General features: G+C 47.5%; 1 protein-coding gene across 1 annotated transcript in view; it reads left to right on the forward strand.

The window, feature by feature from the left end:
- Positions 1–8,565: 8,565 nt before the first annotated feature.
- NHERF1 (NHERF family PDZ scaffold protein 1) overlaps positions 8,566–12,962 on the forward strand; it is a 58,726-nt gene continuing 54,329 nt past the window's right edge. Inside the window, exon 1 of the mRNA XM_084838014.1 lies at positions 8,566–9,263. Coding sequence (XP_084694140.1) covers positions 8,820–9,263 — 444 coding nt within the window. The 5' untranslated portion in view covers positions 8,566–8,819. The remainder of the gene's footprint in view (positions 9,264–12,962) is intronic.

The raw sequence follows: 12,962 nt of genomic DNA on the forward strand, positions 1-12,962 counted from the left end.
ACTAGTTCTCAAGTTAATCATATCTTGACTGTGATATCAGACCAGCTCTTCCAGTCTGTTTGTGAAGCTTACTCTGCTGCAGCGATATTTGCATCCAGAGTATTTCCTTTTCTTGAGCACTCCTGTTTGACATACAGTGACACTTTTTGTCTTGGCTGCTATTTATGGATTTCTAGTTTCAAGTTTACAGAATTAAACCTCCGTCTGTTGGAGAGCAAATGTGTTTGTCTGATTCTTCAAGGGAACAACTTCCGGCTTGGATGTTTACTTTGTAATCCTGCACACATTCCTTGGGGGTTAACAGCGACAATCCAGTGTCTGCTTACTCAGCAGTGTCCCATGGAATTCAATGGGATTTACTCCCGAAGAATTATTTGTTAGTGGGATCTGCAGCTAGATGTTATAGTTCCTCACCTCCTAATGACAGTGCTCCAGCACAGGATTCCCAGCATTCCTCTGGGATACTGCAATCCACTACCCTCACCCCCAGTTTTCTCTATGTGTTTTTTTTTCCAACTGGCAGTCGACATTCTGTGGGTACTTAGCATCCTCAGTTCTCATTGGGCTGGTTTGTGGGGGTTGTCTTGTCCCCTTATTTGTTTTTTTTAAGCCGATGTTTGTACTTCTGCAAACCTCAGGGTTCAATACCTCTGTCTTGTTTCTCAGTGGCCCCATTTTGGCTATAATCGTGTTGACGCTCCTCGCCTGAGTTTGTTATTAGAAGGAGTGATATAAGACCACAATTCTATGCACATAGGAGGAATAGGTCCCATTGAATTCAGTGAGGCTTGCTTCCTCGTAACCAAGCATAGGATCAAGTTGCATATCCTAGCTCATCGAACTGTTTAGGACTTTCTTCCAAGTAAACATGAATATAATTGCAGTGGTAAGGGAGTGGCTACTCCTGATTGGAATTTGCATTGCCTCACGCAGTGGGTGTGGGAGGATCTGGGTGCACAATGCATCCTCTAAGACTTAGAGACTAAGTAATGAGCTCCCAAAGTTTCACTACATGTTTCATAGTCCAAAGGTGATGAAGGGAAAAGTAAACATGATCTGTTAATTTAAAACCCTCCTCCTCCTCCTGCTCTCATATTGCAGACTCCAGCATTCTCCAAATACCTTTATCATCCCACCAATGGAATTGCTGCTGTTCCTGCCAGGCTGATGCTTAGAGTGGTGGTGGAAAGAGATGTTGGCTGCGCTTCTTAGAAGATGTGTTTCTGTTATGCAGCTGAAATGCATCTTTCTTAACCTTATCAGTTCTTGAATACCTGTTCAGGTGGCAGGATGGAAAAGGCACAGGTTATACCGAAGCTGCTATTGTTGCTGCTGCTGCTGCTGCTATTAAACATCTAACTTTTCTGAAGATTGCTAGTTCTATGTTGTTCTTCAGTGCTGATTACTGAAGAAAACATACAGAGTGCTTCCCATGCTTTAATGAATTTCACTTTTCGGTCATACAGCCACTGTGCCTGGCAACATTTTCCTTTCCTTATTCACAGGGGCAACATTTCTGATCAAACACCAGCTTTCATTAAAAACAATGTTTCCTTCACACATTATAGTTTGGGTACTAAAAATATTAGTATTCATTCAAATGCGTATCTCTTGCTGCTGGTATGTGCTGAAGAGACTCAAAGTGCCTATCAGGAGCAGCTCATACCAAGAGGTGCTGAGGTTCAAGCGGCGCTGGCTCCCGGTTTTTGAGGGCCCTTGGGCGAGACACCCTCTTGCCCAGTGAGTCTGCCTTCTTCTCCCTGACAGTGTTACCAGCTGCTACTGCTCCTCATCCTCTCTCTCATTGTTTCTGCCACTTGTTTGCCTGATGAGCAGCGAGCCTGTGAGCAAGCAGGCAGTGGCATCTCCTGCTCCTCCTTCTTACCCCCACCATTGTCTGGGCTGGAGCGAGAGGCAGGTGAACACACGGGTTGCAATGGTGAAGAGGAGGAGCAAGTCCAAGGAGCTCTTGGCAGTGGTCCCCTGCTGGGGTGTGGGCCCTCTGCAGGAGCCTGGCCATGCCTACCCTTGGTCAGCCCTGCTTTTGCCTTTGGATCTGCCTGCCACACCCGGTAGGATTGCTTTGCCCATGTTGTTTTCATGTAATCTTATTAGATTGCTTTGTAAACTGCCTTGGGAGGTAATATATCCTCAAAGCCAGTCTAAAAAAACATTCCAATGGTTTTGGGGTGGGGGGCTGGAGGGGGGCCAACAGTCACCAGCTGTCCTCTAGCCTTCATTTGGCTGGTGGCCACCATTCATCTTTATTTATTTCCCCAGACCGCCACAGAACAATGCTACGCGGGGTGGGGGAATGACTGCTGCCAGCCAAACAGAAGCTGAAGGAGATCTGGTGAGTGCTTCTGTGTAGGTGGTCTGAGTATACAATATCTGTTCCTTTAAGGATCTCTCCATAGGACCCCAATGAAGCATCATTCCAAATACATGAATGAACACTCCCCCACCCCAGCTGTGTCCCAGGAAACCAGGACAAAATCTCCCCTATTCACCCATTTTCCCTCACCTGTCTGGGCTGTCAGCAGGGGGTTGTAAACACATTTAACACAGGTCTTCCTGCCTACGTGATCACTGACATGCCTGAGCATCCCAAATCCCCCCACCAAGGAGGGCTGCGATCATGTGGCTGGCTAATCCCTCATCCCCTTGTTAGCTCTCCTCTGCCCCCCCCCCCAGGGTAGAGATAAACGTGGGGCTGTTTACCTATGATTTTGTGTGCCATTGAAGGTGGGAGAAACCCTAGTTTCTCACGAGTAAATGTGCTGACTCCCTATAATGTTGTCTACTGTACTGCAGTGTTCCTAAAAACTCCTTTATTTCTTTTTGTGTTACTTATTTCTCCCACTTCCTACATCTTCAACTTGGGTAAGGGTGCAATCCTATGGACAGAAGACAGAAAAAAGTCCTTCAACTCCCAGGATGGCAGGATGGGGGATGCTGGGAGTTGTAGGACCTTTTTCTATCTAAACATGCCTAGGATTGCACCTTAAAGCTTTTAAACTGGAACCTGGAGTGGACTGGATCTTTTGCAGACCTCCAGTGATCTGAACCCTCTGCATGCCAGACTGCCCCTGTCCGTGCCACATGTTGGACTACTGAGGACCAGAGACTAGGCACTGGCAGTAACCCAGAGAGCTTGCTCAGAGTTGCTTGCTCCCCTGGCCCAGCCTGGTAATCCATAAGCCTTAGGGATCCTCATTTGTTCCAGATCCAGGCTGAATGGAGTGAGTGATGGCAACTATCTACAAAGAAGTCAAGGAAGTGCGTTTCAGCCTGGTCTGCCTTGCAGGATGCATGGAGTGGCTTTCTCCACTGTTGCCCCCAAAAATAAATTGCCCCCAAAAATGCAAAAGAGGAAAGGCAGTTTCATACCCACACGCCTTTTGCCCCTTCCCTCAAAGTTCAACCCAAAGCTACATTTGAGGACTTCCCGCCCTAAACGCAGCTTCCTGGGAATGAGCCCCAGGGTTCAATTTAAGCCCTGAACTTGTACCTGCAGTTCCCATTGTGTGCTGTGGCATCCCTGGGCACTGAGGGAACTGCTCGTGTGCAGACAATGCTCCTGCGAGACCAGAATGCCCACTCACAGGGGAAGCTGCCCCAGCACTTCAGCACTACTCTGGGGCTGGCCCTGGCCTCCAGGGCCAGCCCCAGACATTTTGCTGCCTGAGGCAGAGGACAAGATGGCACCCAACCCCACCTTATTCCACCTACAGAAACTGCCTGGCCTCTGAATTACTGCACCATGGAAGACAGGACAGGTTCCTCCACAACACCAGCGGGCTGCAGGTGAGCTTAGGAGAGCGTAGGGCAGGCCATGCGGCACACACAGCTCTGTGCTCCAACACCGCAGTGCCACTCCATACCCCAACCGCTGTGAGTCGCGTCCATCCCAGCAGCCTCCTCTCAAGATGGGCAATCTGGCCACATCTCTGCATAGCACACCACTTGGCCAGGGGTGTTGAACCTCTTTCAGCCTATGGCTGAATTCCACTTTGGAGTTGCTGTTGGGGGCTGAATTCGAGTGGTGGGTGAGGCCAAACTACCAGCCTTTTTTGGCTGAGAGCTCCTACTGCCAGTAACCGAGCCTTAATAGAGGCACTTCTAGAGAAGAGAACTGCTCAAAAGCCAGGAAACCATCCCACCACCAGTGGTTGGGAGAAAGATGTGGGGCCAGCGGAAGTGGGGGTGGCCATGAGGGCCAGATTTGGCCCCTGGCCCTGAGGTTCAACACCCCTAGACCAGATCTTTCAATCATCCCCACAGCACAATTGCCTGTTTGCAGTGGACCCACCCCACCCCTAGACATGCAGTGGGTGAGTTCCTCTGGAGGCAGGCAGCACTTACTCTTAGGCTTCAAAGGGGCAGGTAACAGGACTTGTTGTAGGCGACGTGGTGCCTTCCAGATATTTTGGACTAAAACTCCCTGAACCGTGGGAATGCTAGCTGGGGTTGATGGGAATTGTAGTCCAAAATATCTGGAGCCAGGCACCATGTCGCCTACAACAAGTCCTAATGAACTTGATGGGACTTAATCTGAGTAGACATGTGTAGGATTGTGCTGTTACACATTTTGAAAGTAAAACTTTGGGTGTCTTAAGAGAAGTTGCCCACTGCCCAGCAAAATAACCAACACAGCCTGGTCTGCTTTTGTGCCATTAAGGGAAGTTTGATGTGTAGAAATCAACAGGTGAAGCATTTTGCAGCACAGAGATCAGCATTCAGCAATTGCCTGGTACTAAGTTGCTGTTCAAGGCACAGCTCCTGTGGCTGGTCTAAAGTTAGGAACAGTAGAAATGTGCCTCCAATTTAATTCAGAAAAAAGTGTGCCTTTGCATGAGCTACATTTGCTACATCACAGTAAATACAACATGTTTTACATGCATCCACGAAAATGTAATGTGTGAAGCCACCCTGGTGGCTCCAAGGACCCCAGGGACTGTTTAGAAAGACTTCCCTTCAGTTCCTTAGTATATTTTCCATTTTCATTCAGCTGCAAGGTTCCTCTTTGTGCAGCAGAAGCTGCTCTTAAAATAGGAGGAAAGAACTGGAGTAGGTATAAGGGTAGGGGGTGACCCAATTTCCCTGCCATTTCAAGCTGAAGGTGTTTAGAAGCCATGAGCTTGATTCCTCATGGCATGAATAACCCTCTTGCTAGGCTTGACAACCATTTTCTGTTCATCACCAATACAAAGATTTCAGCAAGTTTTCTCACTTCTGTATGACAAGCTACATCTGCCCAGGCTAAAACCAAAGCCTTCTTTTTACACAAGTCCAGGTCCACAAAACCCATCCTTTTTTCCTTCTGTTTTTGCATCTAATCTCCATACCCCCCCCCCAAAGTCACAAATGACCTTTAGGGCTTGTCACCCCATTAAAGAAAATCTTGGTTGATTAATTGCAGGGCTTTGAATTGATGGATCAAATCTGCATACCTTTACACATGAATAAAATAATAATTCCAAACAAAAGGAAGTGCTTTTTGTTGTTGTTTTCAGATTGATGTGCCACATCATGCCCCATTTTAGAAGATGTGTGAGAGAGGAGAGGCAATTGCCTCTCGTAAGGGGATGGTTCCCAACTATGTTTTTTGTAAGTATTTGTGTTAAAAAAAAATAATTTGGAGCACAATTCTATACATGTAGAACTTTTTTCTGTCTACACATGCATAGGATTGTGCCTTTATTTTATTTCTATATTGTTTGTCCACTTAATCAGGGACACTTTTTTTTTAACAGATTGAAAGGTTTTTAACTGCTTTATTTAATTGAGTAAAAATTTGCAGCCCTCATTTCATGAAGTCTGTTTCAGCCCGCTCCCCATGGTATTCTTTGGAACTTTAACATAGTAAAGGATTGTTATGCTTCCCTGTTTAAATTCAACTGTATCCTTGGCCTCAGGCCATGAGTTGTTATATATAATTGTTTGGCCTCTCTCCTTTTCAGCTCTCTTTTTCTTTCCCCCACTCTGCGCACACTTGCCTTTTGCTTGGTGCTTAGTCAGCTTAATAATGCAATGTATGGCAGGTATTGTAAATTCCTTTTCCTAGAAGAGGAATTTACAATAGAAGAATAGCCTAGAAGTGAGCATGGATCAACAAAATAACAAATATACAAACACCTGGCAAGTATGCAAAGTCAGCAAAGTCTTCTCTTAAAAATCTGCTGCCACTAAGCAAAATTTCTGTGAACATCTTCCTCTCCCCCTTTGTTGACAATCACTAAAAGGAAAGTTAGCACACACGCCACCCTCTCCAAGTGCATAATGCAGTAATTGTTGGTGAATATACTTTTATTTATGCCAGTTATTTATTATTATTACATTTATATCTCACCTTTTTTCCTCTTCCAAGGAACCCAAGGTGGGTTACATGGCCCTCCTCTTCATTTTATCTTCACAACAACCCTGTGAGGTAGATTAGGCTGATTGTAAGCGACTGGCCTAAAGTCACCCAGTGAGCCTCATGGCTGAGTGGGGACTAGAACCCAGAGCTCCCAAGTCCCAGTATGACACTCTAACTACTATACCATGCTGGCTTTCACACCTATATCCAATATTTGCACAAATCCTTTATACCAGAGGTTTTGCTGTGAACTTATTTTGTGAGCCTCATAAGGTTGCTACACAAATACAATGTGTAGTAACCTTAAGGTGCATTTCCCAAGGCCTGTGCTAAAATGTGGTTTGGTTGAGTCCATACTGCAATCTAGCCTATGGTGACATCACATTAGGTAAAACGACTCAATGCAAAGGATGACAAGACTCCTGTATATTTAATAGCTGTGCCAAAGGGGGAATTTTGGCAGGTACGGTTTGTTATGTAGGGATCAGGTGCACATATCTGACACTCACAAGCCATATAGGGACTATGCAGATCCTGACTCTTAATGCTGCTAGTCCAAAATGCTCTCACAGAATTAGCATGGGTGATGCAGTAATAACAGTTTAAAACTCAGTGGAGGCTGGTGGCTCCGATTTTGGTGGGGCTTTGATGTCATTCTGGGTTTCAGTCTGAACCAGTCAGAACCCTAAAGCAGCCATCCAAGGTGTGAACCCATTTTGGGGATAGGGTCCAGGACCTTGGATAGCTCCTTTAGAGTTCTGGCAAAAACCCAGAATGAAATCATGGCCCCACTGAAATTGGAGCTACCAGCCTCCACTGGTCAAATTTCTGTGCTAGGAAGTACCTTCTCTTTGAGCAACACTTCCTGTGCAGTGGCTGGACCACCTGTGCCCTCTTTCCTTCCCTGTATTCCCCAGTCTGCTTGGTGTGTGTGTGGGTCAGGTGTAGCATGTGGCTTAGCTTCTTGGTAAAGCAGGCCTGGTCATTCTTCCCAGCTCCCCAGTCCAATCCTAACAAACATGGATAGAAACTTCCTTTACCTTCCATGCCAGATTAATAAGACCTGATTTATGCAATGTTAAAAAAAAAACCTTTTAGTCGACACAATAACTTTCCAGTGATTCTGGGTTGTTGAACTGTTCTTGGGAATGCTCTAACAAGTGTCCGACTGCAACCCACCCTATTCTGAACTTTTTGAAAATGTGGGTCAACCCTGGTATAGCGACCAGAATTCTGCGACATGCACAACAGCATGGTCAGAAATCCACTGGAAATAGGCGGTAGTGGGAACTGAATAGGATCCACACTGCCAGTGGGTGAAATCAACGTACTAGCATCGACATGGGAATGTAGAGAAGTGTCTATGCAGAATCAATGCCTCTTTATACATTCCATGTTCAGGTCCGCACCTAAGATATGATATCTGTGTTTGCAAACAGCTACACTCAGTAGGAAGCTGGGATTGGCTAACTTGCGAGCAGGCCCAAGTTTACCCACATGATGTATGAAATGGCCTTATGTGTATCTCCCTATTCCTGGTTTTGGATGCACTCCACACACCATTCTTGCTTCCTGCTCAATCTTGCTGTGACAGATTTGCAGCTGCCACCTTGCTCAAGGCCACTGAACTAGTCCGTGAGCGAGCAGATTACATTAACCTATGATAGAGTTCAACTGGGCCATGATGGTCACAGTTATTTAAAAAAAATGGGGCGTGTGCTTAGGACCGATTATGAGTTAACTCTCCCACATGGATCCCTCCCTTCCTGGTACAGGAACCTCCGTCTCCTACAAGTCTGTGGAGAAAACACACACATGCCACGATGATGCATTTGAAGTTTTGATCATTCACGTCGCTCCAGTTTTGCCCCATATTCAGGCCTATTGCTTTTCCTGAAAGGGAGCCTCCAAGCCTACAGGCATTTCAGTTTTGCCCCCTCGCACCATTCCGGCTTCCTGCGAGGGAGAGAGAGACTTTCTTTGTACGCTCAAGACAACCAATGAAGAAGGAGGGGCGGGGCTTCCCGTTTCTATTTACATATTCCCGCCTCCGTTGCGCTTTCCGATTCAGTTTTTGCCTTGGAGGGGCGAGCTTCAGTGAGTCTCGACTCCTCCCTCTCCAGAATCTCATTGGTCCAATGTTACCCTTCGGCAATTATGCCCGCCCCCTTGATAAAATGTCAGTGACAGATTCTGGAACGCTCAGACACGGGGTAAAGCAGCGATTGGCGGAGCTGCGGCTAATTGCTACAATCGTAATCGGTATCCTGCGCTCTCGGATCGTTCCGGGCCCGCCCCGCCCCGCGCACACCTGCTGTTGCTCCAAAGCGGTGCAGTCGGAGCTCCCTAGGCCTGTCTCTTGGGATTGCCGGCCCGGGGCTTCGCAGCCTTCCAGCAACTTCGCACTCCTCGGCTGCGGCTGAGCTTCCTGGGACGTTTGGTCGGTCGAAGGAGGAACATGGACAACGGGGGAGGGAGCGAGCAGCAACTCTTGCCCCGGCTGTGTTGTCCGGAGAAAGGGCCGAACGGCTACGGCTTCCACCTGCACGGGGAAAAAGGCAAAGTGGGCCAGTTCATCCGGTTAGTGGAGCCCGATTCCCCGGCGGAGAAGTCCGGGCTGCGGGCTGGAGACCGGCTGGTAGAGGTGAATGGCGAGAACGTGGAGAAGGAGAGCCACCAGCAAGTGGTGAACCGTATCCGAGGCGCTGCGAGCTCGGTGCGTTTGCTGGTAGTGGACGCCGAGACGGACGAGCGGCTGCAGAAACTGGGCCTCGAGTGCAGCGAAGACCTCGTCCGTGGGCTGCCGGAGGAGACGTCGGAGGGGAAGAGCGACGGCCGAGAGCCGCGGGAGGAGGAGAGGAGGAAAGCGGATGGCGAGGCAAAGAATCCCGCTGCCCAGCGGGTAATAATCTAGGTCACTCCCGGGGACGCAAGAGATTGAGAGAGCCCCGGGGGGTTGGGAAGGGAGGGGTCGAGTTGGTGGAAGGAGAAGCCGCGGAGAGGACGTGGGATCTTAAACGCCCGCAGCCTCTGCCAGGAATAACAACAAGACCAGCGGCATTTTAAGCAGCGGCATGGCAGGCAGAAATTCAGCGGGCTAAAGCGTTGGCAAGAAACGTCGAGCTTCTCTGCCGCGGTCGGGGGAACTGCGACAACGCTCGCCTGAATTTCTGCCAGTTGCACCGCTCTTACAGGCGCAGAATCTTCAGCGGGAGCGGGGTGGCGGATGGCTGCAACGCTGACATGGCGCAAGGACCCGGGTTTGGTGAGGGTTGGATTCAGGGCAACTGCTGCAGCAGCGGCGAGCCTTGTGAAAGTCTGCTGTACGGCGCCAAGCAGAGCTGAGGAACTAGTAGTAGCAGATCCGTAATGTATGTCTATTATGGGTCTCCTTATGCATAAGTGATCTTAAATAGGGAGCGCCGACCTTATCTTCTCCCCCCCCCCCCCGCGGTTTCCTTGGGGTGAGTCAGTTAACATTTTCTCTGATGAATAACCGTCCCCCCGCCCCATTATGAAATGTGACCTCTTCTTGGAAGCTGGGTCGCTTGCACTGTGTGTGTGAGCTGAATGTTTCTTGAATGTTGGATTCCCCCCCTTTTTTTTTTAAGATTACAGTCCTACTCGTATATTCAATAGAGTTATCTACTGAGATAACTGGGCAAGGTCCTGATAATTGCAGCTCAAATCTTCTTTGCAGCTTTTTGGCTTGTTTTGTGCCTGCCCTGTGGAGAGAGTTGGGCCAGTTTGCATGATCATTGTGGGCTAAACAAGCCATGGTGTGTGCCAGGTACCATTTGCCTAATCACCTGACCTCAGCTTTTTGTGCCTGAACCCAGGCAGCATGGCTTGCTGGAGGAGGAAACAACCCTCAAATAATCCATGGGCTGTTGTTGGGTTATTTGAGGGTTGATTCCCCCGTTCAACAAGCCATACTAACAGGCTGCGGACAACACAATAAGCCATGCTTGGGCGGATGACAAGGCAAATGGTGTGTGGCACACACTTGGCTTAAATAAGCCACTGTGGCTTGTTTACTACGGTGATTGTGCGAACGCAATTGTGCGAACGCGGTCAATGTGGCCCAGTAACTTGAGAGGGAGATTTGCATCTAGGAGACCCATAGTCAGGTCTTGATTCTGCCTTGGCCCCTCTGTGTGGCCTTGAGGAAGTCATTATTACCTGTTGCCTTAGGTTCTACTTGCACAAAATGGGAATAATAGTAAACTTTCTTGCTGGTTACAGTAAAAATTGAATGTGCTAAGGCTGCAATCCTAAGAACACTTACAAGGGAGTAAGCTCCATAGGACATAGTGGAGTTTGTTTTTGAATAAACATAGGATTGTGACGTTCTGCACATTCATTTATTTTTATCTATTAATATATTTCTGAACCTCCCTTTAGGCCCAAATGGGCCCCAAGGTGATATCCAACTTTAAAAACAACGCAATGTAACAAAACAATTAAAAACTGAAGAAGATCATCTTTAAAACAAACCAGAGAGCGGAAGTAGAAAATCATCCAAAGCCAAGCAGAACAAAACCATTTTTACAGCCTGCTTCAAGTGAAGTAAAGATGAGACCAATCTGACCTCCTTAGGGGAGGGAGTTCTGCAATCAGGGGGCTACTACAGAAAAGGCCTTGTTCCGTGCACCTGCCAACCTGGCCTGTCTTGGTAGCGGAACATACAACAGGGCCTCTGAAGAACATTGTACATTACAGGCAAGCTCACACAGAGGAGGCCTTTTGGATAGCTTGGCCCCAAACAATTTATAGAGTTGATATCAGACTTCTAACTTGCAATGGATAAACAGTAGCAGGAGAGAGAAGAAACCATTAAGAGCTCTTCTAAGTTCTCTGAAATATGTAAGAACTGACAGGGATAAAACATTTCTCTTTTCTAAATTATTTTATGAAGACGTCATATGACTTTGATTGAGGAACATATCTATATCTAGGATATCTGAAATATTACTCCTCCAAGCTTCCACTGTTTGAGTCTTCTAGTGTGCACATATAGCCACGCTTCTTTTCTTTAACCACACTTGGTGACTTCCTCTGTCTTAACTTCTAAAAAGAGAGATGCCGTGTTTGGGTCTCTGCCATGTGCTCTAGGTAGACACCCTGCTCTGTAAGCATGTGGGACAAAGCCCAGTGAATGGTTTGGGAGCAGCAGGTGCTGAAGCTAAGCAGTTATGGACCTCATCAGAAACTTGGATGGGAGCCATCCAGAATCCTGTGTAGAAATAGTCATGTGTATATGGGAAACGAACTCTGCATATGCTCAAGTACTTTATTTTACATCCTACCTTTTAGTGTGTACCAACCTCACAAGATGGCTCACAAAATAAAATGGCAGCCCACAGAAATGTACTTACTAAGGACATTTAAAAGCAGAAGCAATCAAGTGAGGATCGGTGATAAAATCAGCAATTAGACTGCAGTTAGGTCAGCAGTAACTCCTTTGTATATTTCAGGGCGCAGCCCTTGTACTAAAAGCAGTTTCTGTGGCCAAGCCCTAGCTGAAACAAACTTCTTGAATGAAAATCTATGGGGAGCTTTGCTGCTCAGGCACGTGCTTTCCTGGAGGGGAACGTTCATGTGCTCACTTTCCTGCAATGAATTCTTGGATTGGATTTACAAAGTTCTGGAACTGGGGAAGCTGGCAAGAAGGCAGGCCTCCCAGAGCCCTAGGATACCTTGAGAATGTGCACACTGCTGTACATTGATAGAACTTGATTTACAGCTGTGTAAGCAGCTAAATAGAGAAGTCATTTGCTTAGAAACATTTGAAATCCCTGTTCATATGATGATCAAAAGCATGTGGGAGGGTGGAAATGCAAACCGCTTCAAGGCTGTGCATGTGCAAGGTATGCTGTGGCTCTGAGCGGCATGTGCCACTGATATAAGGCTAGATTATATTCTCTGTCATAAGCATATTACGAAACAGAGGGCTGGCCCTGCCACGGAGCGGGGTGATGCAACTTGGTTTAGGCAGCACCATATTGTGTGCAGTGGTAGGGAGAGCAGATGAAGGCAGGCACCTGGATCTGAATGGTGCAGCAAGACTTCACAAAACAGCCTTCCTCAACCTGGTGCCCTCCAGGTGTTTTGGACTCCAGCTCCCATCAGCCACAGTCAGAGGGTGAATGGTCTGAAATGCTGGGAGTTGTAGTCCAAAATACCTGTAGGGCACCAGGTTGGGGAAGGCTGCTTTAAAATGCTGGGCCTAGTGGGAGAGGGGTGTGTCTCACCATTTGCGCTCTGCTTCAGACAGCAAAATGTCTTGTACCTCCCTTGTCGAAATGCTAGGAGATAGAGAAGAGTGGGCTTGTTGTTAACTGAGATGGGTTCCAATCATCTAGAGCAGGGAGGGACAGCATGTAATCCATGCCTCCTTGGGCAATCAAGGGCATCAAGCGTGATTTTGTCATGGAACCGTGATGTTCAAAGAACCTGTGGGTAATCTGCCTAACAGCTTGCTCTGTGGAAGGACTCTCCATCCATACCATGCATCTTTGGTAACTCTTGTCCAGCTTCTTGTAACCCTCCAAGGATGGAACTTGCGTAACTTCCCTTTTATTGCAATTGCAGCCAAGAA

Source organism: Heloderma suspectum, chromosome 2 (genome assembly GCF_057233095.1).
Source record: "Heloderma suspectum isolate Gila_16-S chromosome 2, 16-S_ref, whole genome shotgun sequence".
Classification (NCBI taxonomy): Eukaryota; Metazoa; Chordata; class Lepidosauria; order Squamata; family Helodermatidae; genus Heloderma; species Heloderma suspectum.